Source organism: Cryptotermes secundus, unplaced genomic scaffold (assembly GCF_002891405.2).
Source record: "Cryptotermes secundus unplaced genomic scaffold, Csec_1.0 scaffold816, whole genome shotgun sequence".
In the NCBI taxonomy this organism is placed as follows: Eukaryota; Metazoa; Arthropoda; class Insecta; order Blattodea; family Kalotermitidae; genus Cryptotermes; species Cryptotermes secundus.
The window spans coordinates 1204347-1228789 of NW_019724601.1; the positions used below are offsets into that span (position 1 = coordinate 1204347).

The 24443-nt window shown below is 35.9% G+C and overlaps 1 protein-coding gene across 12 annotated transcripts in view; it reads right to left on the reverse strand.

Annotated features, from left to right (window-relative positions):
• LOC111862456 (longitudinals lacking protein) overlaps positions 1 to 24443 on the reverse strand; it is a 595591-nt gene that overhangs the window by 158606 nt on the left and 412542 nt on the right. The window contains exons 5-6 of one of the 12 annotated variants that reach the window (XM_023847908.2): positions 22751 to 23037; positions 18273 to 20775 (exon numbers count right to left, since the gene is read on the reverse strand). The exons of the other annotated variants lie outside the window; for them this stretch is intronic. Coding sequence (XP_023703676.1) covers positions 22757 to 23037 — 281 coding nt within the window. The 3' untranslated portion in view covers positions 18273 to 20775; positions 22751 to 22756. Of the gene's footprint in view, positions 1 to 18272; positions 20776 to 22750; positions 23038 to 24443 lie in introns of those variants that run through there. 12 annotated transcript variants of the gene reach the window in all.

Genomic DNA, 24443 nt, shown 5'->3' on the forward strand with positions numbered 1-24443 from the left:
TTTATCACACGAAGAAAAACTAATAAAGAGGTATGGAAAGGCATTTATTGCATAAAATATTGTATTTTAATTAGTTCCTGAAAATTTCGTTTTTAAAAACCAATTTTTGTTGAAGTTGTTTAGGAAAAAGTAACTACATGCATTTTAGCGACATAAGGTTTAAAGGGCCTGCCAGGACAGGGGTGGAATTTAAATACCCTTCGCGCCAGTCAAAGAGTTAAGCAGCCAGGACATGAATCTTCTTCAACTACTGCTACAATCAAGAATGTGTGGGGGACTGCTTGCATGCCCCTTCTATGCCTCAATATGGTGTGGTACTTAGCAGAAGAGAAATTTTACTTTTACATTGTACTTTACAATCTTGGATGAGGCAACTAAAACAAAAAAAGGCATGTTTGGACATGCACTTGAGATGTGCTAAAGACAAAGGACATGCATGCACACACACACACACACACATACACAGTGAACTTGTGGTATGACTTTTTTTGAAAAGCAGCCCCCATGGAAAACAGAGCCATTGAGGGCATAATTTACACTGGATGGAAAGTAAGTAGACAGTTATGATGTGAACTTGATTGGACCGACTAAGGACCGTGTTAGGTTTCGGTAATATGGATTCTCTAAAGATCTGCGACAATGGTTGATTCATATATGAATATTATGTTGGATAGTATCGCCATCACCTCCATCTTCAGGGTCAAAGAGTAAGACGAGCAAGAAACCAACAAGAAGCAGAGAGTTGTTGCTTCTTACTGGTTGCTTGCTTTGATCCTGAAGATGGAGGTGATATGTTCCTCAAAAATGATGAACTTTCTCTGAACTACATAGCATTGCAACCAACAAGCTGTGAGAGCCTCAAATAAAACACTATGTTGGATGCTGTCCATTGTTTGAGGTATATTTCCTGTACATAACATTACAGAAACTGCATCCATTTCTGTCAAATTGGTCAGAAAATTCTAGTCTTGATCTAATGATAAAACAGATAAGAATTCAGGATTAAATATGTTATGGAGAAACAAAGTGTAGAATGATACACATAACAGAATAGATTGGGCACAGATCCAAGGAAATATTTATTGGAAAAGAAAGATGAATGTAGGAAATTCTTTCATAATACTATCTATTCTGGTAGAAATGTCAATGGATGATGTTATAAACATTAATAAAGACAAACAGGGATTGAAATAACTGTCAACACAACTTATATTGACACAATATGTATAATAAGTTATTAAAAACCATTACTTTCTGCATCCATCTTCAGTGACCTTCAGGTGTTATATATAAGCAGGAGTCTTTGTTACTGAATTGCCACATAACCTCATAGGAGTATCTTAGTGAGATGAATCCATTTCAGTATGGTTTTATAATACACTGCAGAGCAATGAATTCTGACCATGAAATATGCTGCGATTAATTTTAATTTTGTTATTTATTATTTCTGGGGAGTTTGTTTTTCACTAAATAAATTTATGTCACACACACAGAAGTAATTAAAATATAAAAAATTTAATATATGGCATATGCCACATACACATTTCTTTCATAACAAATAAACAATTTTACAGTAACAAACCCATAAAAACGTTAGTATATAATAAAATTAAAATTAATCACAGCATATTTCACAAGTATAAGTTCGTTCATTCATTCATTCATTTTATTTTTCTTCAAGTAATCAATAACAATGATCATCACCTAGGATATAGAAGATGTCCACAATTGGTAGAGACATGTAGTGGTTTTTAATGATTGCTGTTATATATTACATCAATATAAACTGTACTGACAGTCTTTCAATCCTTGTTAATGCCAATACACAACAAAATGCAAAAACTATAGCTAAAGGTACTGAACACTGTTGAAAACTTTTTAAAATATATTTAACAGGATCAGTTTTATTCCATAAGAATGAAACCATTCACAACCATTTGCTTTTTTAAAAGCATTTTACTAAATGAATGCTGAAAAGAAAATATATAATATATTTGCTAAAATAGATTCCTTCAAATCCTTCTAAACCTTCACAATCCTAAGAATGAGATATCTCATTAGGTAACTTTGTCCAATTATATTCAAAACATTTTACAACATGGCTGTCATCCCTTGACAATTCAAATAAACAATTTCTGTCTTAAAACAATGCAAACTGTAAGTTACAATGAAAGTACAGAAATAACATACAACTTCTGTTTATTAAATGAAACTCAGTATTGAAAGGGTTAAATATTGTTAAAGGAGAATGACCTTTTTGAATACAATCCATGGTCCCTTAACTTCACTACATATTTCCACATACACAAAAACTGTACCAAGTAAATATAGTTCATCATATAGGCTACAGCATGATCTTATCAACGCTGTAACTTCCAATATGATGCTTGCCATATGGTGTGTCATGTGAAAGGAAAAAGTGTTCTAGCACATGTATTAATGAGGATCAGTCTATGTCTTAAATTTTGTCCACAAAAACTTTGCATGCTTTTATTCAGGCAACTTATAACATTAAAATATATTTCCCATAGAATGACAGTGAATATTAAAACTGTAGTCTTCTGGTATTTGGCACCATGTGTTCTGGTAGACAGATACTAATATTGCATAAAAATCTGTTGCCTCCATCTTCAGGGTAGTACAGAGAGGCAGAATACTCCTCTGAAATATCAGTACCCACCTACAAAAATACAGGGAGTCACAGCCAACAAGACCACAAGCTAAACACCCACTACCATAGAATTCTGAACACTTACATAATCTATGCAACATATTACTTTGTAATCTCTGAATACTGCTGTGAACATGTGCTGCATAATTATGCAAGTTGAGTAACAACATCAGAATTACACAGTTCAATACACATGCATGTTATTATTCTTCACCATTATCATTAGGTAATAATTGCAATATGACTGCAGATGGTTTATATAATGTCATATTACATACAATAGAATGACTCCCTGTAATACTGAAACTAACTGGATCACTTCGTTGGTTAGTTATTCTTTTATACTAGCAGAAGTGTACTTTCTTTGCCCAAGATGTTGTTTTCTACATCAATATTACAACACACAGCAACTAAAACCTTAAGGAAGAAATAACACTCAATGTAAGTCTCCTTAAGTAACTGAGAAACAGAAAGTTTGGAACTGAAGATTCCAGTGACATCCAAACACTCTTACTGAAATATCTGCACATCTCAGTGGTTACCATATGAAGCAAATTTCATAATACCTTTCGGTATTCTCTATTGGGTCTGTGGTGGGAAACAGAAAACAGAAAATTTATTTATGCACATAAGATGTTATAATGGTAAAACCAAGGATGCTAAGATGGGTGTGGCATGTAGAACATGGAAGACAAGGAAAGGGAAGGGAAGGGAGGAGAGGGGGAGAGAGGAGAGAGGTGAGGAGAGAAGAAATATATAAAGATTTTATAGGAAAACATGAAGGGATGAGGCCACTTGTAAAACCGAGGCAGACATAGATAGGAGGATAATACTAAAATGGAAAGAAATAGGAATGGATGGTGTGGAGTGGATTCAACTGGCTCAGGATAGGGACCAGTGGTGCACTCTTGTAAAACATGGTAATGAACCCTTGAGTTCCAGAAAATGATAGAAATGTCTTGATTAACTGGGTAACTATCAGTTTCTCAAGAATAACTCTGGTTCATGAACTTTGTTAGTTATTATATATAATACTGTGACATGTAGAACCATTGCTAAGCAAGGACCATGAAACAAGCAACTATACAACAGCCATCACTAAGTAACAGCTCTGCAAAACAAGCATGTTCCCATGATGAGAGAATATGGCAATAATGGAAGGGACATCTTCTATGCAGTCTGTGCTTAGGTGTTATAATCAAGACCAGTTAGCAGTTGCCAACAGTTAGAGAACTTCTGGGGTTGTCATTGTGAGCTGTTATTGTTAGACGCTGGTAGCTGAGGCCAGGGGCAGTTTGGGAACTGAGAGGAAGTGCAATATCTGCTGATGGTACCTGCTACAAAGCAACGGCAGTGAAGGCATAACTGTGGAGACTAGTGTGTATGTAATAGTGATTTGTAAAGTGTATATGGATAGAGTCATCGATCCAACACCTGCCTATAGTCATTATGTTTCTGTATGTCATATATTCACTGAAAGATTCCTGGTGTAATTACACTTGACAATTTTTATGAATTTTCATACAAACCAAAGTGTACAATGTAGTATAATATCAGTATTGGAACTGCATGACATGTGAGACAATGAATTTTTCTTTGTTCATTCTGAATACAGATTAATCCAATCTGATACAATTCTTTCCCCTTATAAATCAACAAGAGATGGCAATGTTCTATGTTTAAGTGTTACATGTCTCTTGAGATTGCTTTTAGTTTTCGTACGAAGTGGGCAATAAGGACAGTGAAACCTTGGTTCCTGTCCACACTCATGACGATGTGTACAGAGGTTTCTATAATAGCGGTACACTTTACCACACTCAACACAGGGAAAGAGTCCAGGTCCATCCTTTGCATTCCATCTTGTGCGCACTTCTTGGGTTTTATTTGTATGAATCTGTAGCATGGAACCAGTAGCCAGGTACTCAGAGTTCTCATTCATAGGTTCCTCGAAATGTATGTCTGCAAGAAAGAAATGTGAGTTACCAGCAACTATTACTACTACTACTACTACTACTACAGTCAACTGTTTAGATAGTCCCATGTGTAGAAAAAGGAAGTGGTGGATAAGGACTTGGCCAGGATATTGGTGTCTGATTTCCAAGATATTTCTCTGCTGCAGCAGATCTGTGAATTCAACAGTAAACTTGAAAATCTTGCAAAACTGTGAAATCAGACTAACATGTTTTCCACAATTCTTATTGATAACTCCCTTTCTTGTTGTCTTCAGAGATTAAATAACTTGCTGCCCATGCCAGCCTCAAAATTCTCTTTTCATCAAGATGAGACTCCAGAAAACTGATTATTTCAGAAGTTGAAAATCTATTTACACATAAGGCTCAAAAGATAGAGAACCATACAGTTTATTTGAAAAATCATTACATTTTCTTCCTGCAGGCCACTACAGTCTCTTTTGTGCTTACATACTCCATGGGTCTACACACCAGTAAGTACCCCTTCTACCTGTCTCAAGTTGGTATCTTCACATTACAATTTGTGTTCCTGTCATTGGATGTTTAATCTGGATATGCTTCTTCAAGTTGCTCTTTATCTTGGTGCGATATGGACAATATGGACACAAAAGATGTGGCTCCTTTCCACACTCTTGACGGATATGACTCTGAAGGTTCCTGTAGTAACGATACACTTTCCCGCATGAAGTACATGCAAAAATCTCTTGGCCATGAGTAACTGCCCAATTTCCTTGGATGCCATGAGCCTCAGCTACATCAAACTGTAACGTGGAACTAGATGCAACAAAGTCAATTTGTGCCTCTGAATTCTTTTGTTTGTTGCCCATGGGATGCTCATACATGTATTTCAGGCCTGAAAGAAAGAGATTAAAATTAGTTACAGTGATCGGGACATGTTTGGTAATTGGGATATATTTTAAGGAAATTATGTTTAACATAATTTCAATCAGACTATCTCTAAGGTCCCACCATTCTGTCCTACAGACAAATGATTGAAAGAACACATTTGAGGCCACCTTGAAACATTAGCAGTAGGATTATGTCCTTTCTTTCACCACTTACCTAAACTGTCCTATTCTGATACAATACTCCAAAAACTATCAATTGATTGCAACACTATAGGAACAAATGTTCAGATGTAAGATTTGAGGCTTTCACAGTGGTGACTATGAAGAAAGCAGTCTTCTGGGATTTGGTACCATGTATATGTGGTGTTAACCGACGTTTCGGAAGAACGTATCGCCTCCATCTTCAGAGTAGAAGGAAAAAATATAATAAACCCGCAAGAGACCGTGAGAACCGGTAAAAGCAGTCTGCTTCTACCCTTTTTCCTTCTACTCTGAAGATGGAGGCGATACGTTCCTCCGAAACGTCGGTTAACACCATATATATACATGGTGCCAAATCCCAGAAGACTGCTTTCTTCAAATGTTCAGATGTTTAAACCTTGAATTGCATCACAAATTCTCAGCCATAAAGTTTTTAACAGAGCATCAAATTCTAAAAAGGGAAGATGAAGACCTGAATGTGTTAATAGCCTACTCATATGTACCAAGTCAGGTGGTCAAGCAGTAAGACATATGACTTGTATCTGGGAGATGTTTAGATCAAATCTCAGCTGGAATATTGACCTTCCTGACTGAGAATTGTGTTTTTTCTTCAGTCCCTTCAGGCACATTCAAGGATTATTACTTTAAATTAGGGCACAACTGCTTCCTTCACGCTGTCTTTAATTCATTTTAACTGATCGTTATTCAACATGGTACAGTTTGACCCAATGCAGCACTGTTAAACAATCCATAAATAAATATATAACAAACAGACATACATAGAAGTTGATGGTGAATAAATAAATGTTCATGAAATATGTACGTGGTTATTGTATTATACATATTTAAATTTTACAGTACTTTCATTGATACTTATCACTAGCAGAGTAGTTTGGGTGGTCCTTATGAAGCTGGATAGGCATTAGTCTTAAAGATGATCTTCTAATCTATTCCTTCACAAACTTATTCCATGGCACAGAGTCTTCTGGAGTGCTTAGCAATTATTTACCTGATGAAGAAATTTTCTTCACATACTTATAACACAACATCAAAAATGCTTGCCAACATATCTCAATCTTCTCTGAACACTCAGTTTCAGTAAAACTTCATGATCCTTCATGTTGCCATATGAAAGCAACTAATACTTACCGGAAAAGGACCCATGACTCCTTGAAAGTGTAGCAAAATTCAGGTATTCGCAAATTACAGTAACAAATGAAGATTTAATTCATGAGAAAATAACAGCAGATGAAATGTGGGGAATGATTGCTACCATTCAGTTCACAAAAGCTGTCTCTCACTGCTACCTTGAAGCTACCTAGAAGATTAAAAAAAAAATATATATTAATTTTACCTGTGCTTTTGTGTGTGTGTGAAAGCTGGTCTCCCATATGGACGAAATAAGATGAGGCAGGAGGGAGATACTTCAGAAGCTTCACTCCCTGTACTCCTTGCCAAAATATATTAGAGTGGTGAAATCAAGGAGGATGAGCTTGACAGGGTATATATATCACACATGGGAGACGAATACAGAAATTCTGTGGGAAGACATGACATGGTATGTTGGACATGTACACAATTTGTGTATGTAGTTAAATATTATAGTATTGTTGATTTTTATACAAATAATTTGACTTCTTCTATATCTGGAGGTTGTATTGCAAAATGTGGATTTCTAGAACCAGTATTAAAAAAAGAAAATAGAAAGAAAGAGGCCATTAAGAAGACCTACACATAGAAGGGAGGATAGTATTGAACTAGATCTTAGGGAAACAAAATGGGGGAGGGGTGTTCAAGATTCATCAGGATCAGGACAGAGATTAGTAGTAGGCTCTTATCAACATGGCAATAAACTTCAGGTATCCATAAAATGCTCGAATTTCTTCAGTGGCTGAGCAACTGTTGGCTTCTCAAGAAGAACTTGGCTCCATGGAGATGCTTAGATTCAGATCTGCACAAAAAATTGGAAGAGGGGAAAACTGGGATATCTCTTCAAGCCATGGGCATCACCCAGTTATGGACTGAATCCAAGAACTTTCATTTTGGTAAACATCCCAGACTATACATCCACTCCCCATACTTCTTCATGGCATAGTGCTTAATTAAGTACAGAGACAACTTTACTTTACCACTTTTACCCATTTACATATTTGTTGTTTAAGCAACTCCTAGACAACGCCCTGCTGGTATTCCATTCCCACTGAAGTATACATGTTTATAGCAGCCGTTGCCTATCAGTGGACGTCTTACTGCCTGGCTTTTTGGTGGCACGCCACAATATTAACACATCTTGTCATACAATCACACTGAGCTCTTCATCTCTAATTCTGATTAGCTCCTTCTATAAAATCATTCCTGAATGTAAATGTACTGATCATTACCTCTATCTAGTTCCAGGGTTAATAACCCAAGACATTTTACCTCTACGTCTTCCATATTTTGTATGGTAGGGCACTGAATAAAGGCATAGCATTGCCTTTACTTGTATTACACAGGAGACCTTGAATATGAAAGCTCACTGAAACTATAATCAACAGTTCATCCCATAACAGTGAACTGAAATCATACATAAAGAATTTGGCGTGGAATTGGGAAGTGTGAATATTTTTTCACATCCGATTACAGTGTGTCAGAATATGGTTTATATTTAAATTTTAATACATGTAAATGCAAAGCCTTAATGCACTAAGTATTAAAACTAAGTGTCATTGGCAGAATGAATTTCAGGATTCCAAACCATGTAGGATGTAACATAACTAAGAACACTTCTAGACGGATTTATAACATTTAACCACACAACCTTACAACCAATTCATCAATTATAAATACCACAACAAAGTATTTCATTAAGTTGCCACAGAATCATGAAAAGATCCACCACAATTCACAAATCATAAACATGATCATTTTATTCTAGAAAAAGTAGTGATACAAAAACAATTACAACAGATCAACTAATATTTCCAGAAATAAGACATTTCAAACTGGTATACTTGTATGCACTACAACTTAGGAATAGAACTTATAAGCATTCAGTCATGCAGAAAACAGTGTTATTTAATCAGAGTCTACAAGTATCTACTGCAGCCTTGAATGAGACTTGTTATATATGAAGTAGTCATGGTGAAGCAGACTGCAATAAAAGAAATCCCTACACTGGGCAAAAGTCACCCTGAGAATCTATCAATCTGTCAAGTGTGCAGGCCTAATGTTATCATTAGTATTAATATGTCTCTTAATAGATATCCACTTACTTATGATAATATACTAGAAAAATATTTTTCAAACACAAAATAATAAATAAACATCATATGCATTATACATAACCTCATTCATTTCTAATTTGTATGATCTTTCTTAAATGCAAATATTATGAAGATTCAGAACTATGAAACTATGTTTCTTATAAGAAAGCTGTCAACCCTTTCCATGTTACACATAACATATCTTGTCTAGAGACACACTAAACCTTCTAGATTCTAAATGGTTCTGAGGATGGCGTATAACATTCAGGATAACTGTCTTTTTTTGGGGGGGGGGGTCTTTTCCCATCATCCCATGTTCTAGAAACTAGAGAACACAGCATTTTGGAAACTGGATGTGTTTCCATCATCAGGTGAGGGTGGGAGATGCCTACTCCATTGGGTCCCTCAGAAAGAACTAACCTGTAGGTCCAGTGATAAAGCTAGGTCTTTCTAAGGGACCCAATAGAGTAGATGTCTCCCCTCACCTGAGAATGGAAACAGATTCAGTTTCTGAAATGCTGTGTTCTCAAGTTTTTTGAATAATGGACGATGGACAGGGTCCGAAAGCCCAGTAATCCTGAGACTAACCCCTCTGGTCTGTATTAATTTAGTGCCTGAAAAGTTATGTGAATAATTCAACTAACTATTCAAGGCATTTCAACAACATAAATCCTTATGTTAAAATGGAAATAAAAGTAAGGTAAAGGTATCCCTGTAACAGGCCATGAAGGCCCATAGGGGTGAGATGTCAAGGCTCCCACATCTTCTAGACAATCAGCTCACAGATGGCGGTAAGGTTGTCAGCTTTAAGTGACAGCCGCACTTTACCCACCAGGAAGTTTCCTGGTACTCATTTCTGTTAGGGGCTGAGTCAAGCACAGGGCCATAGCGAGGCTGGAAGGATTAGGTAAATTGAAAAAATGCAATGACCTCATCATGAATCGAACTTGCGACCTTCCAGCTTGTAGCATAGTGCCTCAACCAACTATGCTACTGTGTGCCCCATTAGCATGGAAATATATTACAAAAAGATTACAGTCTTCAGGACATAATGTTGTGTTGTTTAGAATGTAGGAACCAATGTTTTGGAGGAACCTGCTGTCTCCAACTTCAGGATAGAAGAGTAAGCAATATAGAAATGTGAGATACAGACACTGAGAAATGGGAACAGTGATCAGGGATCCTTTTCTGAACAGCTTAGTATTCTATCCTACAGATGGGGAAAACAGGTTACTCAGACACATTGTATCTAACCCCCAAAGTGCACATGTGCACCAATGGATGGCAATGGGCCCCTAAATTAAAATTAAAGGCAATGAAACCAAAGGAGCAACAAAAATTCTGAGTTATGCCATCACTACTGGGAACAGAAAAATCACAAATTTTGAGCTATCCTTGTACCTTAAATTAGGCCATGACCACTTCATTTCTAGCTCATTAAATCTCTAGTCATCTTATAATCAGACACTATATAATATGAGCTATTGAAAGCACTGTGAAATAAACCATAAAGAAACACACACTGCAGGCAGACGGTTGTCTTTCAGAAACAGGCTGCATACTGACGATGCAATTTCTTTACATGTGTGTTGAGGTTACTCTTCTGTGTAAACCGGTGAGGGCAATATGGACACTGAAACTGGGGTTCTTTTCCACATTCTAAGCGTCTATGACTCATCATATTTTTCCTCCAGCGATACACCCTCCCACAATCAGGGCATGAATAACGCCCAGGGGTACTTGCATAATGTTGATTTGATAGTCTATGTGATGATGCTGGTTGCTGGAAACTATTTATCGCCTGATGAAGATAGGCAGTGTCACGCGATGATCCTATACTTCTACCAGATGTGGGATGATAGATGTTCGGATCTGTAAAGGTAATATTTGTGTTATCTGAACTGATAAATGCTTCTGTCTTCTAAACACAATACATCTTCTATGAAAAAGGATGAAATGTTGGATTAAAATTAAGAAATCAATCATATTCATAAGACTGGTAAAAGGTGCAGAGTCAATGGAAAATTATTGCATTACCAGCATGTAAAACGAATCACCTTAATTCAAAAAGATATGATTAAGAATGCCACAATTCTGTATTTTCAATAGTTGTTTACAATAATGTGTTACAATCTGTGAAGCCTAGAACAATAATATTATATTACATGAAACTCAGGCATTATAAAACAATACACAAATCTCAAGACATCTTCGGGGATGTGATGATGTGAGCCTAGTACATGGTTATCAACACTATGAGGAAACCTGTTGCCTCCATCTTCAGGGTAGAAGAATTCACTTCCTCTGCTGCCGCCTCTTCAAGGTAGAAGCAGTCACTTCTGCTACCCTAAGATGGTTGCAGCATTGAGTTCCTTAGAAACACTAGTAATCATCTACCAGATTATGGCACAACATCTCATAAAATCAGTCTTAATATTTACCACTGTGGGATTCTGAATCTCAGATATATACATCTTTGTATACTTGAAAAACTGGTTAACTGACCCTCCAAGGTAACTCACAACTTCTTCATTTAAGAATGTCTGTCTGTCCTACTACTTCATGGCGTCATCTGGCCTCTACACGAAGGTGGGTACATAAAAGAAGTGGTGGAAATTGGGAGAATGAGGTCAGGTATCGATATCAATAGGAGACAGTATAGCTATAAATAACTGTTACTACCATAAGCTTTACTGGAGTATGACCACACAAGGTATTAACCATCACACCACAAGATTTCTGGCTGGAAACTGCCTCTGTTGTTTAGCTGTTAATAATGTTATATCATAGTTCACATAGTATGGGCAGTGCACAACAACCAATGTCTCTATGCTAACTAGCATTACTACATTAAACTCTTCACAGTCAACCTCTCTCATACATAGCCAAAGAAGACTGTTCCACACACACCCAGAGCGGCTCACAGTAAACTACACAACTTCCAGTGCAACAAAAACTCAGCATTTTCCATAAAATAATGTGAATATTCAAGAATATTTTAAATTATTAAAAATGTATTAAAAAGGAGAGAAACAACAAAATGAAATAGATTAAACAAGCAGAGATTCTATTGATAACTCACTGAGCAAAAAAAGAAACAGTATAAATTTATCATAAAATTGAAAACAAAAGTAATGAAGCCTATGTTGCACTTATATTCAGTGAAATATATAGCACATGACTACTGTTACTTCAAGACTGAAGTAAAAAAAAAAAACATAATTTAAATAAATGTTACACAAAGTTTAAATTCTACAATCATCTCTTTACACCTCTTCACATTTTTCACCTACCTAGGTTAAATGCTGAACAAGTTTTTACAATTATAAATGCCGAATTATTTGATGTATAAAAATGTATTTCCAAAGCATAATCAATGGGCTAAGCCTCACCCAACTAATGCTGACCAGTCAGTGATAATTTGTAGACATCAGTGCAAAATTATGTTTCCTTATACAAATGATGTTCCTCTACATAACATAAAAGAGATATTTAAGTTTCTATAAGGTTCTGCATGTTCACTCGTTTACACTCTTTTATACAATTAATCAAATATATTCCTGAATTTTAATTTTCTTGTGAACAACTGTACTTGATGAGATAAAAAGAATATAATAGGAAGACAAACTTACAGAAAATACAGATATTTGCATGAAAAGTGATCTCTGAGTACTACAAAATTTATCAATTGCCTTCCAATTTACATTGTTTCATAAACATGAATTAAGGTAACAGACAACAGGAAGTGACTTAAATTATCCTGGCAACTGCAATCCTTCCTTTAGGCAGACAAAACATAAATTTGAAAAGCACATAATGAAGAAATACAATACAGGAAATACACTACAGAACACAGAAACAGAAGTGGTTTCTCATACAGAGACAGATTTTCCAATATAAACAGTTCTGTTCAGTACATGCTTAACACATATAGTGTAAACGCAAATAAGTAACAAAATAAAATAACTCATGCATCATATGAATGTATCCACAGTGTACAACATTGCTGTTTATGATGAACAAAGAATATATTACAATAAATTAGTATTACAGGTTTGTGTAAATGCTTTTATTGCCAGCCCAGAATACTACATACAACTTCTGTGCTACAGCTATGGCATGGGATGGCCCGGTCAATGGTGTCTGGTTACAAGATGCTGGTTAGTTAGGGCACAAAATCATGCTGGGCCAGAAGTGACACTCTTGAAATCTCACATAGCTATTTCCACTGCATACGTGTGCTGACCATGACAAAGAATAGTGCTGGCCACCACAGTTCAAGGATGTGTGGTAGTGGCTACATGAGCATGAAAAGAACCAACAAGCAGTGCGACTTCTGGATCCCACAATATTCTGTTGTTGGGATTTGATTTCTTGCAACACAAGTGATGTTCCTCTTGAAGAGTTCCATCTTCTGGGCTATAACATCGTGCCTGCTGCCTGCTTCGTGCTGGTTTCTTACTTGGCTCATTATTTGACTCTGAAGATTTTCCAAAATGTCAGTTGACTTTCAACAAATTACACATTAATATCCCAGAAGATAGAACTCTTCATAACCACAGCTGTGAGAAAGAATCTTACATTATTTTTCTTGGTTCCACATCATACCAATTCCTATCCACTGAGTATAAAACAAAGAAACGAAGGACCTTCTGATGTTACAAAGTCCTATAATGACTTACAATCTTGTTTCTGGATGACAATTTCGAATATGCTTCAGCAAGTTACATTTCAGTTTAGTTCTCTTGTCACAATATGGGCACTGAAACTGTGGCTCCTTGCCACATTCCTCTCGCCTATGACGGATCAATGACGTTTTCCAAGCATACATCTTCCCACAATCTCGACATGGAAACTTATGATCATCAGCATATGAGCAAGAGACAGGCTGAAGCTTAAAGTTCAAAACTCCATGATTCTTCTTGTAGTCAATCCAAAGTGATGAGTTGAAAGACTTATCTTGTTGTAACCATTCTATATCTGTGGAAACAAACAACCATTACAGTTATAAAAATATCAACGTTATTCCTAAATCTACAGACAATGAACTTCATATATCCTTTTCTAATAAATAATAAGAAAGTTAACACCTCACAGTGCATTTCATAACCCTTTGTAACAAAACATACATTTGCTATATCCTGACACTACTAGACAAACAGAGCCTTTTACCATGTGTCTTAAGTTCAAATATTTGGTAATGGCACTAACAAATAAAAGTTCTATTCATGAATAAGCTGATGGCAAATTAAATTTGATGACTGCTTGATACCATTCAGTACAGAATCTTTTGCATTCATATCTGCTATCTAAAATGGTAAAAGCTGAAATAAATAAAACTATATTTTGCCTGTAGTTTTGTGTGGGTGCAAAACTTGGTCTCTCACATTAAAAGAAGAATATTCACTGATTGTGTTTAGTACAGGTGGTTAGGAGAATATTTTAACCCAAGAGTAAGCAACAGGAGACCGGAGGACATTGCATAATGAGGAGCTTCATAAATTGTACTTTTTGCCAGATATTATTGTGATGATCAAATCAAGAAGGATGTCATGGACAGGGCATGAAGCAAGCACAGAAAAGAATGTATATAAAGTTTTGGTGAGAAACCCTGAAGGAATAGAGACTACTATGAAGATGGATGGGAAGATGGGAGGACAATATTGAAATGGATTTTAAGAAAATTGGAAGATAAAGTATGGAATGGATTTATCTGCTTCAGGGTAGATGACAGCAGTGAGTTCCCATGAATACAGTATTGAGCCTTTGGGTTCCATAAAATTCTAGGAATTTCTTCAGTATGTGAGAAACTATCAGCATCAAAAGAAGGACTCTGCTCAACAGAATTAATCCTTTATACACATTTTTAGAATGAACAGTTCTATAATCTGGGATATAACGCCATGTAGTTTGTTGAAAGTCAACCAATGTTTCAGAGAAGCATATCATCTCCATCTTCAGGGTCCAAGAATAAGCCAAGCAAGACACCAGTTTGAAGGCAGGTGGTAAGAAGATTCATCATATCCCATAAGATAGCAATCTTCATAACCACTGCTGTGAGAACCTCAAATCCTGCTCATTTTTAGGATGTTCCACAGGGAAGAGATAAACTTTTGCACTTTGCAGTATTTCTTCATCTGAGCCATATATACCAGAGGCCCTGGTACTAACAGAGTGTTTTCAGAACAATTTACTGAGGTCTGAGGTTCTCAGAACAGTAAATACTGAAACCGTTGCCTTCCAGGATATAATGTGATGTACTCTTGTAGATAAGTACCAGTGCTTTGGAATAACCTGCTGTCATTTCTTCTACCCTGAGGATGGAGACCTGATATATAGGGCATACAATAAAGTATGGGTGAGGTTATGGAGTGCAGTACTGTCCACTGGGAAGGGACCATGAATCAATATATAGATTTCCCAGTGGAAATAAGGGTGTAGGTGTAGAAAGCAGTTCTATTCAATGAGAAGGGACCTTGTGGTTAAGATCAAAATAATGAAGAAACAAATGAGACATAACTTTGCCATGAAGATGGATACAAACTGAACAGTCTATTCCAACCTCTTTCTCTCCAAGGTTTCTCCTTAACCACAGAGCTTCCTGCTACTAGATAGCACCAGGCTCTGTTCCCCCACCACCTTCTGCCTCATTCACCCTGAAAATGGTGTCTGCAATTTATGCTATAGTGTTGGAAAAATTTCAAGACAGCTAAACCTCAAAAGCTGAAATTACACATTACATTTATGCCACTTACTCATTCAAAACAAATAGTGTGATAACCTTAACCAACACCCAGAAGCAGTCCCTGTATAGTAACATATGTAATATCTATTGCTTGCACCACAACCTTGTAATTGCTCCATATTTAATACTTCCAATATGATATGTCCAGACACATGTTTTCTTTAGACTGGAAAGAAGAAGCGTTGCTGCCTTCCTTTGCTAAAACTCATCACTATCATGACTACACAACTTTTTAGTTTCTTACACAAAGGTTATGTGTACACTTTCTTACATACAGGCTACGTATACAAAACCCTTAATTTACCTCCATTTTTAAATACATCCTAGTATTATAATGTAATAAGGAACAAAGATAAAGGATGAACCAAATATTGCATAATTTATTCTTAATCTTCAATACAATATCATATCAAAATATTTTTTTTCTAAAAATAGACTTCCGCTGATAAAAATTTATTCTGTATTTTAGGAAAACAATAAATTATGATTCATTGTGAAATAAATTATAAAACTAATTTACACTTTATTATTTTTATTCTTTTATTGAAATACAGACAGAAAAGACATATTTCCAAAATGGAATCACTATATATTTTAATTTACATCTGATGCTGTAGTGGTAGCCATTGTCTTCAATATGTAGTAAAGCTTTAGAGTTATGTTTATTAATATTAATTAGTGATAACATGACCAATAACATGTCCTGTCACAGTCATGATGCATGCTTCCTCCCTCATGCTGCACTGCCAGCTGCCAAATTAGAAAGCATCTTGCATGAGGCATCTCATGATTACAGTCTGAATCACTAGTTTAAAGTTTCTGCCAACAGATTATTCCTAAGAACAATACACTGTGCAGCTAGAATTTTTTAATTGCCCATTTATCTAACTGTACGTTCAGCATGTAATAGAGATTGCAGCCTACAAGAAACACCATGCTAAGATGTAAAAAAACCCTGACACAAACATGAAAGTGAAAACTAATACTGTTTTATTTGGCACATAATCCTGAGCTGGATGGGGTAAATTTAATGTAATAATAATTCCATCAGTATGTAGCGCACATTTTCTTCATTATATCATGTCATACAAATGCTTCAGTTCTACATAATTATCCTAGGCACATTCTATGCTATACAGCTACATGTCAACTGCACTCATTACAGACATTTAGTTTTGTTTTGAAGTCAATATATAGCAGCCAAAGGTTTGCTCAGATGTCCTGAGTATATCCTTAACAGAAGGCAACAGTAGTAATTGCAGGATTGGCTGCCAGGTGGAAGTAAGAAAGTTTCCTATGCTTCAGTCCACAACATTCACCACATATACATGTTGCCCAACAGAAAGTGGTAGCAGCAGTTATAGGGCTGACAGTAAGACTGCAGTGAGGCCGTGCCATAGCTTAAGCGGTTAGTTGCTGGCTTCCCACCGCGGCGGCCTGGGCTCAATCCTGGGTCTGGTCAAGTGGGATTTGTGGTGGATAAAGTGGTGCTGGGGCAGGTTTTCTCTGATTTCTTCAGTTTCCCCTGCCAATCTTCATTCCACCAATTGCTCCACAATCACCCTCACCTATCATCTGGGGCTGGTACAATAGGCCAGAAGTGGCCGCAGTACATGGGACTTAGTCCCACCCCACTAACAATAAAAAAAAAAAAGACTGCAGTGAAAGGGGTATTGATGTCTTGATCCTTATTCAAAACAAATTTCCATCACAAATAGTGAGTATATTCAGTAAAATTATGATTTAATGTAAAAAGGATTGATCAATGTAGGGGTTATCTACAGATGCTATAGCTAGAGAATGGAACTGTAGATAACAGCACCTTCTTATTCAGTCAATATTAGTATCTTAACCAGTCAAGTGGTTCTTTTCTGTGTTCATATCTCTCCCACAGTGGCACATTAAATTCCCCTTAATATTTAAATTTGTCACTGCAACATTTAATTTTATAATTTTTGCTCCCTATTTAAAATTCAGTATCTCAATCACATGTCATTATAAAATTACAACATATAAAGCCTCTGAAAGACCAACTATCAGACTTCAAATACCTGTATATTCATTTCTATAGCACTTACATTAAAGCATATATTATATTTCTTAGTAAAATTCCATACTTTTGGCTTTATTCTCAAACAATCCACTACTCTTGCCACTGACTTTCATTACTGTTCAGCCTACATGAACTCATACATATGCCTGAGTCATTTACATTCATATATGTGATCTTGCCTGGTGTGTGGTGTTTAGAAATGAAACAGGATCATAGGAGTCACTGACAAATCTGCCTCGTAAAAACACACACTCCCAGCTTGGCTTATTGCACCACTGTGGATTGATAAACAAAGTTTCTTCTTGCCATGTGGACAAGCTCAAGGCTAGTATGGATGGATGAACTGAACTGTTCTTCCAAACATCACCGCAAAATCGTTATCTTTACAGACTATGAAATTATAACTAAAACAATCATAACACCGGAAACATTGCAGCAACTCAAGTGGCAGATACTGTGAATATATTATAATTATGTAGTTCTTTATACTGGCCCAACAATGCATCCTAGATTTTAGTTTCAGATTAGGTGTGTTTTCTAAAATTTTTTGGACATACTGATTCGTTTCTCTGGTTATTACTTCCACAAAGTCGAGTGTACAAAACAACTCAAAATATTCCAGGGGGTTACTGGGGTCTTCTAAATCAACATTTATACCAGGCTTGCCAGTAAATGGGAAATGTGGTCACTCACAACCTGAATTTGCACATACATCAGGCTGCATGCTTCTGTTTTCACTGACATTTTCTGCTTCATCAGAGCTCACACTTTGTTCAGCAGGTAACAAAATTTTCACATTTATTTCACTATCATTACTATATTCACTCCCTGAAATACCACTGTATTCATTCTCTTATAATAGTTCCTAAACATCTCCTCATCACTTACATGCATCTTCTTGCTAGGACCTGCCATAACGTTTAGATGACATAACCTGAACCCAGGACAGCTATCAAGCAATCAACAACTTCCTGTCACACTCTGAAGCAGCTAGAACATCTTGCAAGCACAACGTACAAGTCTGCACTGTTGACTGGCATCATATCTACAATGGAATAGTTAGAAACATGCGTGACATCTATAGACATCATAGCTACTATGATATACAGTACTGCATGACATCTATAAACATCTTAACCACTTGACTGGTTAATATAAATCTAGCTGCCTTTCCAGAACTTGTACTGAGGTTATGTATCTTTGATAAATCCATTCTTTGAACAATTTCCTGTTGAAATTTTAATGGACTGTGTACTAATACTTAATAATTATCTATAGTGCTTTATATAATTTTTATATGATGTCACTAAATTTAAAATCATGTCAACTACTGTCCACAAACCTAATTTAGCTTTGATGGGTTGGCTCTTTTACATGTGTTCCCATAAAATGTGCAGCAAAGAAAATGCAGTAAACTACTGATGGAATAATCATGACACTACATTTATTCAACAAGCACCACAGAAATATTACCATTTAAAGCTAAAAGTTCAGGAGTTTAGAAGAAAAAAGATCATGAAACAATTTCCTTGGCAGGCTTAAGAGTGATTTCACATAAATTTTATCTCACTATTAAATACTTTCTATAACACAACATTTTTGGATCAGCTATAAAAATTATTGCTAAAGGAAGATGACAATTACTGTGCAATAAAAGTTGTTTCTTATGACTTCATGGCTTTCAGTCCATGGATAAATTGGACACCTACACAGATGACAATGGCTTTCAATGTGTTTCACAATTCTTACAATTGTAAAATTATGAAAATATATGATAAAGCAACAGTGATGTCTTAACATATCTAGCTAGCTTACAATACTGTGTTAAGAAGAAATAAATGAAAGAAGGGTAGGGGTGTAGTCCTAAAAATTTAATTACTGACTCTGTCTACCTAGCATGCAGACTCTGTTTGAAAGAAATGACCATGAGGCTGTTCTCATGGTAACTTAACCTTCTAAAGCATAATCATAATAATATGTGCCACCTTCCTTAATATTAACAATTCTGTATTTTGTTCACAGAGTTTATTTATGTGTTTTGTATAGTTCTCAGAATAAACAATATTTCCCATAACAGATGGATGGTCCTGCAATGAGGAGTTCTCTGTGAGGGAGGAACTAATATAAACTATAACTGATAAAACTAAACATTATCTAGACAATGTAGGACTCGAGGTTTTCACAATGCTAGTTATCCAGATATCTATCTTCTGGGCAACAATGTCATGTAGTCAATTGAAAATTGACCAAAATTTTTGAGGAACATGTTACTTGGTCTACTTGCTACCTGCTTCATGTTGGTTTCTTGCTTGGCTTATTCTTTTCACCTTAATATGGAGGTGACATGTTCCTCCAATGTGTCAGCTGATTTTTAATGGACTGCACAGCATTATATCCAAGATGATAGAATTCTTCATTATTTAGACAAGTTTCTTGTTTCAAATTGTTAATAGGGATTTCAAGATAACCTGTAGTTTTACACATTTAAACGCAGAACTTGATAATAAACACTGCAATAAATGCATATACTTTAAGAGGCTGATGCTCCTGCCTCCAACGGAGATGTATGAAAGAAAAAACTAACTGTATGAGTGGGCTTACACATTTATGCATGACATCACTGACTTCAAGAGATGTGACATTGTAGCTCATTGGTAATGAAAAGTACCAGAGCAACACCCTCACTCAACTGAAGCCCTGGCTAAAAGAAAACAAAATGTCATATTTACAAAACTGACAAATGAAATCACACTGAAAGAACTGTAAGTTATACTGAATAAAACACTTGTTCATGAAAGTGTCTGATGTGTTTCTTCAGATTGCATTTCAGCTTGATTCGACTGGGGCAGAATGGACATTGGAACTGAGGCTCTCTTCCACATTCTTCTCGCTGATGTCTTACTAATGATTTCTTCCATTGATATTTTTTATCACATGCATTGCATTTAAACCCTTCCACGCCTGGTACTGGCTGACAATATCGTGCAACACTATTATGTTTGGGTTGCCATTGATGACATGTTTCTGGGTCAAAAGATGTTCCTGTAAGGAGACCAAATAACTTTAGTTAAGAAACAACTTGACAAAACAAGAGATTTATATTTTACTGTAATTTGTAATCTTTTCATACTTTTAAAGCTCCTATGAAATCTGGTGAGAGAAGGTTTTAAGAATTATGCCATTAAAATGATTATTAAATAAATGGTCAATTCTAGAGTAAGAACAGAGTGGAAATGGTTTATTTTCTATGCTGCTAACTGGTTCATCAATGACAGAAAACAACATTTGTGCTTCCATGTACTGTAATACATACAGTGCTACTTACTTTATCAATAATCAATTTGTATCTGCATTAAATTAAGAAGACAATATGTATATGAAAGAGTAGTTGGGATTCAGTTTATTTGTGGTTGCACTAAGGGGTTTACAGATGCAGTGCTATCCATCAGACTATTGGCCTCTTAAAACAGAAGATGGTAATCTTCAAAGATCATACATTCATGATTCAGTAGGGGTTATAAGGGATCCTAAGAAAAATGTAGTTGGACTGAAGGACTGAGCAGTTGTGGAACAACATCAGGACAGGTCTGGTCTTTAATTTTATGTTCATTTGAAAAAAGAATTAATATATTGAAATAAAGCAGTCAAAACATATAAGTAGAATTTCTCTGTTTGGAATATAAAAATATGGGGCAAGTTGTAGCATAGTTGGTTGAGGTATTATGCTCCCAACAAGAAAGTTACAGGTTCAATTCTGGATTTTTAAATTGACCTAATCCTTCCAGATGCACTATGGCCCTGGGGTCAACTCAGCATCTAACAGAAAGGAGTACCAGGAATCTTCCTGGGACAAAAGGGTGTCCAGCATATAAGGCTGATAATTTTACTGACATCTGTGAGCTAACTGTATAAAAATGTGAAAGCATCGACATCACACAACCCTAAAAGTCTACATGGCCTGTTACAAGGATAACTTTACCATTGCCTTTGGGATAAAAAGTGTTGCAAAAATTTGTGAGCATATAAACTATGATCACACCTCATTCTACGACTTTTGAGATTCTTAAGTTGGCGAATATTAAGACTATGATCTTCTGGAATGACGTTATGTAGTTTTACAGACAGTTATAAGTGTTTTGGTGGAAACTGCTGCTTCCATCTTCAGGGCAGACTAAGTCTATATGTTATCACAATATAAGAGACTGTAATAGCTTTGCGCTAACTCATATTAAACAAAGACAATAACGAACATCACTGAACATTTTGGTATAAGGTTTACATTCCAAGTTCTGTTTACAATGTTCAAGGTCAAAGCTTGGCTCTGGAACTTGACTGTCTTGAGATCTATTACAGCTTTCCTCAGCTCCTAAACAAATACAGGCACGATAACTTAAGTCACTGTCAACTAACATCAATTCACTGGATCCAAGATATAGTCAGCTGTTCTGTCCAAACAGCTGTACCATGTCTCTGAGATGTTTTTAAAATCATGTTTATATTCTATTAGTATTTCATATTGCCACCAAAAACGGGAGTCTTATGATCTTCTGTATTCATTCTTTTACCAAAGAGTGTATTTTATTTATTGATATAAGATGAATCTCTAAAAACAAAATAACACTGAAACGACAGGGACTTGCTGCCATCTATATATAGCTGCATTGGAAATTTGGATGTCATTTAAATATTCCTTCAGAGGGTTTAAAACCGATCATGATTGTTTCCTTCCATATCCTGTTCAGATCATCATTGACAATTATACAATTGGGAAGGCTTCCTTAAGAAAACCAATAACAATGTAATGCATTTCAACATATTATGAGGCTTGTTCAAATGAAACCCGTTCACAGATTTTTCTGGTTGAAGAAGTCTGGCATCCCATTGACACACCACTAAATTGACTGCCTCCACAAAGAATTCTGTGCTCCTTATGTGGCATGCACATGGTCACATGATGAACTGCACCATAAATGGGTTTCATTTGATCAGCCCTCATACATCACTGTGGCACGCATACCAGGAACTACAGCTGATGTATTCTCGCAATATGGTGCCACAATCTTCCTCTTCGTTTGGACTTATGTGGGCAGTATGGGCATGGGAACCGTGGCTCCTTGCCGCATTCATCCCTCTGGTGCCTTGAAAGTGACGTCTTCCACGTATAATTCTTCCCACAAGCAGTACATGTAAATGATGAGCCAATGTAAGTACTCTGTTGTGCCTTGCTACTGCATTCAGTATCTGCACTATTGCACTGCTTGCCTTTGGTCTCAAGTCCAATGAGCCAATCCAATGATAAGTTTCCTGCAGGATATAAAATGAACATAATAGATGTCAACAACAATCAACAACAATTTACTGAATTTTATCCTTTCATGTAATAAGCAGAAAAAGATTTGCCTTATAGATAAGTATATTCTACAACATGGACATAAATAATATAGCAAATATATGTAGTGCTAAACAAGATTTGAGGTTCTCACAGAGGTGAATATGAACATCACTGTCTTAAAGAGATGATACTATCTTACAAAAAAAAATTGGGGGGGGGGGGANCATCACATCACCACTCCAATAATCTCAAACCTTGCTTAGTAACACTATGTGAGGATATTATTCTGTGCAACATCTTATCTGAAACCCTTTAAATCAAGAAAGTCAGGATACATTGGATACATTGATCTCTGTTTTCAATCTTCTACCTTGAAGCAGGAGACAGCAGATTCCTCACAAACACTGGTGATATTCTACCAGACTACATTGCACCATATCCAAGAAGCCAGTAATGTTCACAAATAGTACTGTGACACAATCTCTCTGTTTTGAGAAAGTGCACTGAAAGAAACTGGTAACATAAGAAAATGAAGCCATAAATAAAAATTTAGTTTTAAATTAAAATAAATCTGTGTAATATCTGTTGAGAATTTAACAAGAAATCACATCATTTGTTATATAAGCCTTCATACTGTTAACTTCCCTTCCTTTCTCCCATATTCCTTTCTATTCCTATATATTACCAGATCATGCATCAAGACTGATGTTTAATGCCAACTCCCAAGGATAACATGCACAAATAGTCAATTGTAAACCATCTTCTTTACATAGCACACTACAGTTCACATATCCATGTCAAAATTATTAATATTCACAGAATAGACACAATAAGCTCAAACACAAGACTGCTTCCTCATTTGAGACCTACTACACAATTTATGTTCATGTGGCATGTTAAAGTGCAACAATTTGTTGGTATGGTAACCAAAAATTCTGTAATTTCAGAGCTTTCATCACACTGTTACATTACTTTCTTATACACTACATAAAAGCCTAATGCATATATACTTGCAAGGAGGGCACAATGTATTGGTATTAAAAAATGTACAGTAACCTGGGAAATTTACCACTATTTTCAAACCCCATTAAAGACTGTATGAGATAAATGTGTTATTCTTGGCTATGACATAAAGTTGTAACCTGGCACAGTGTCATAATCCAGAGGACCACAACATGAATTCTGAGCCCTGCAAACCTCATATCTTACACAGACAAATGACATTTCTAGGAGTCAACAAACAACCCACTTAATTGAGAGTTTGGTTACATTATTCAGATTCTGAACACACACACACATTAATTACTTACTTACTTACTTATGGAGCTGAGCCCTTCTGGAGGAGAAGCTAAATCTGCAGCTACTCCAGAATTTCCCA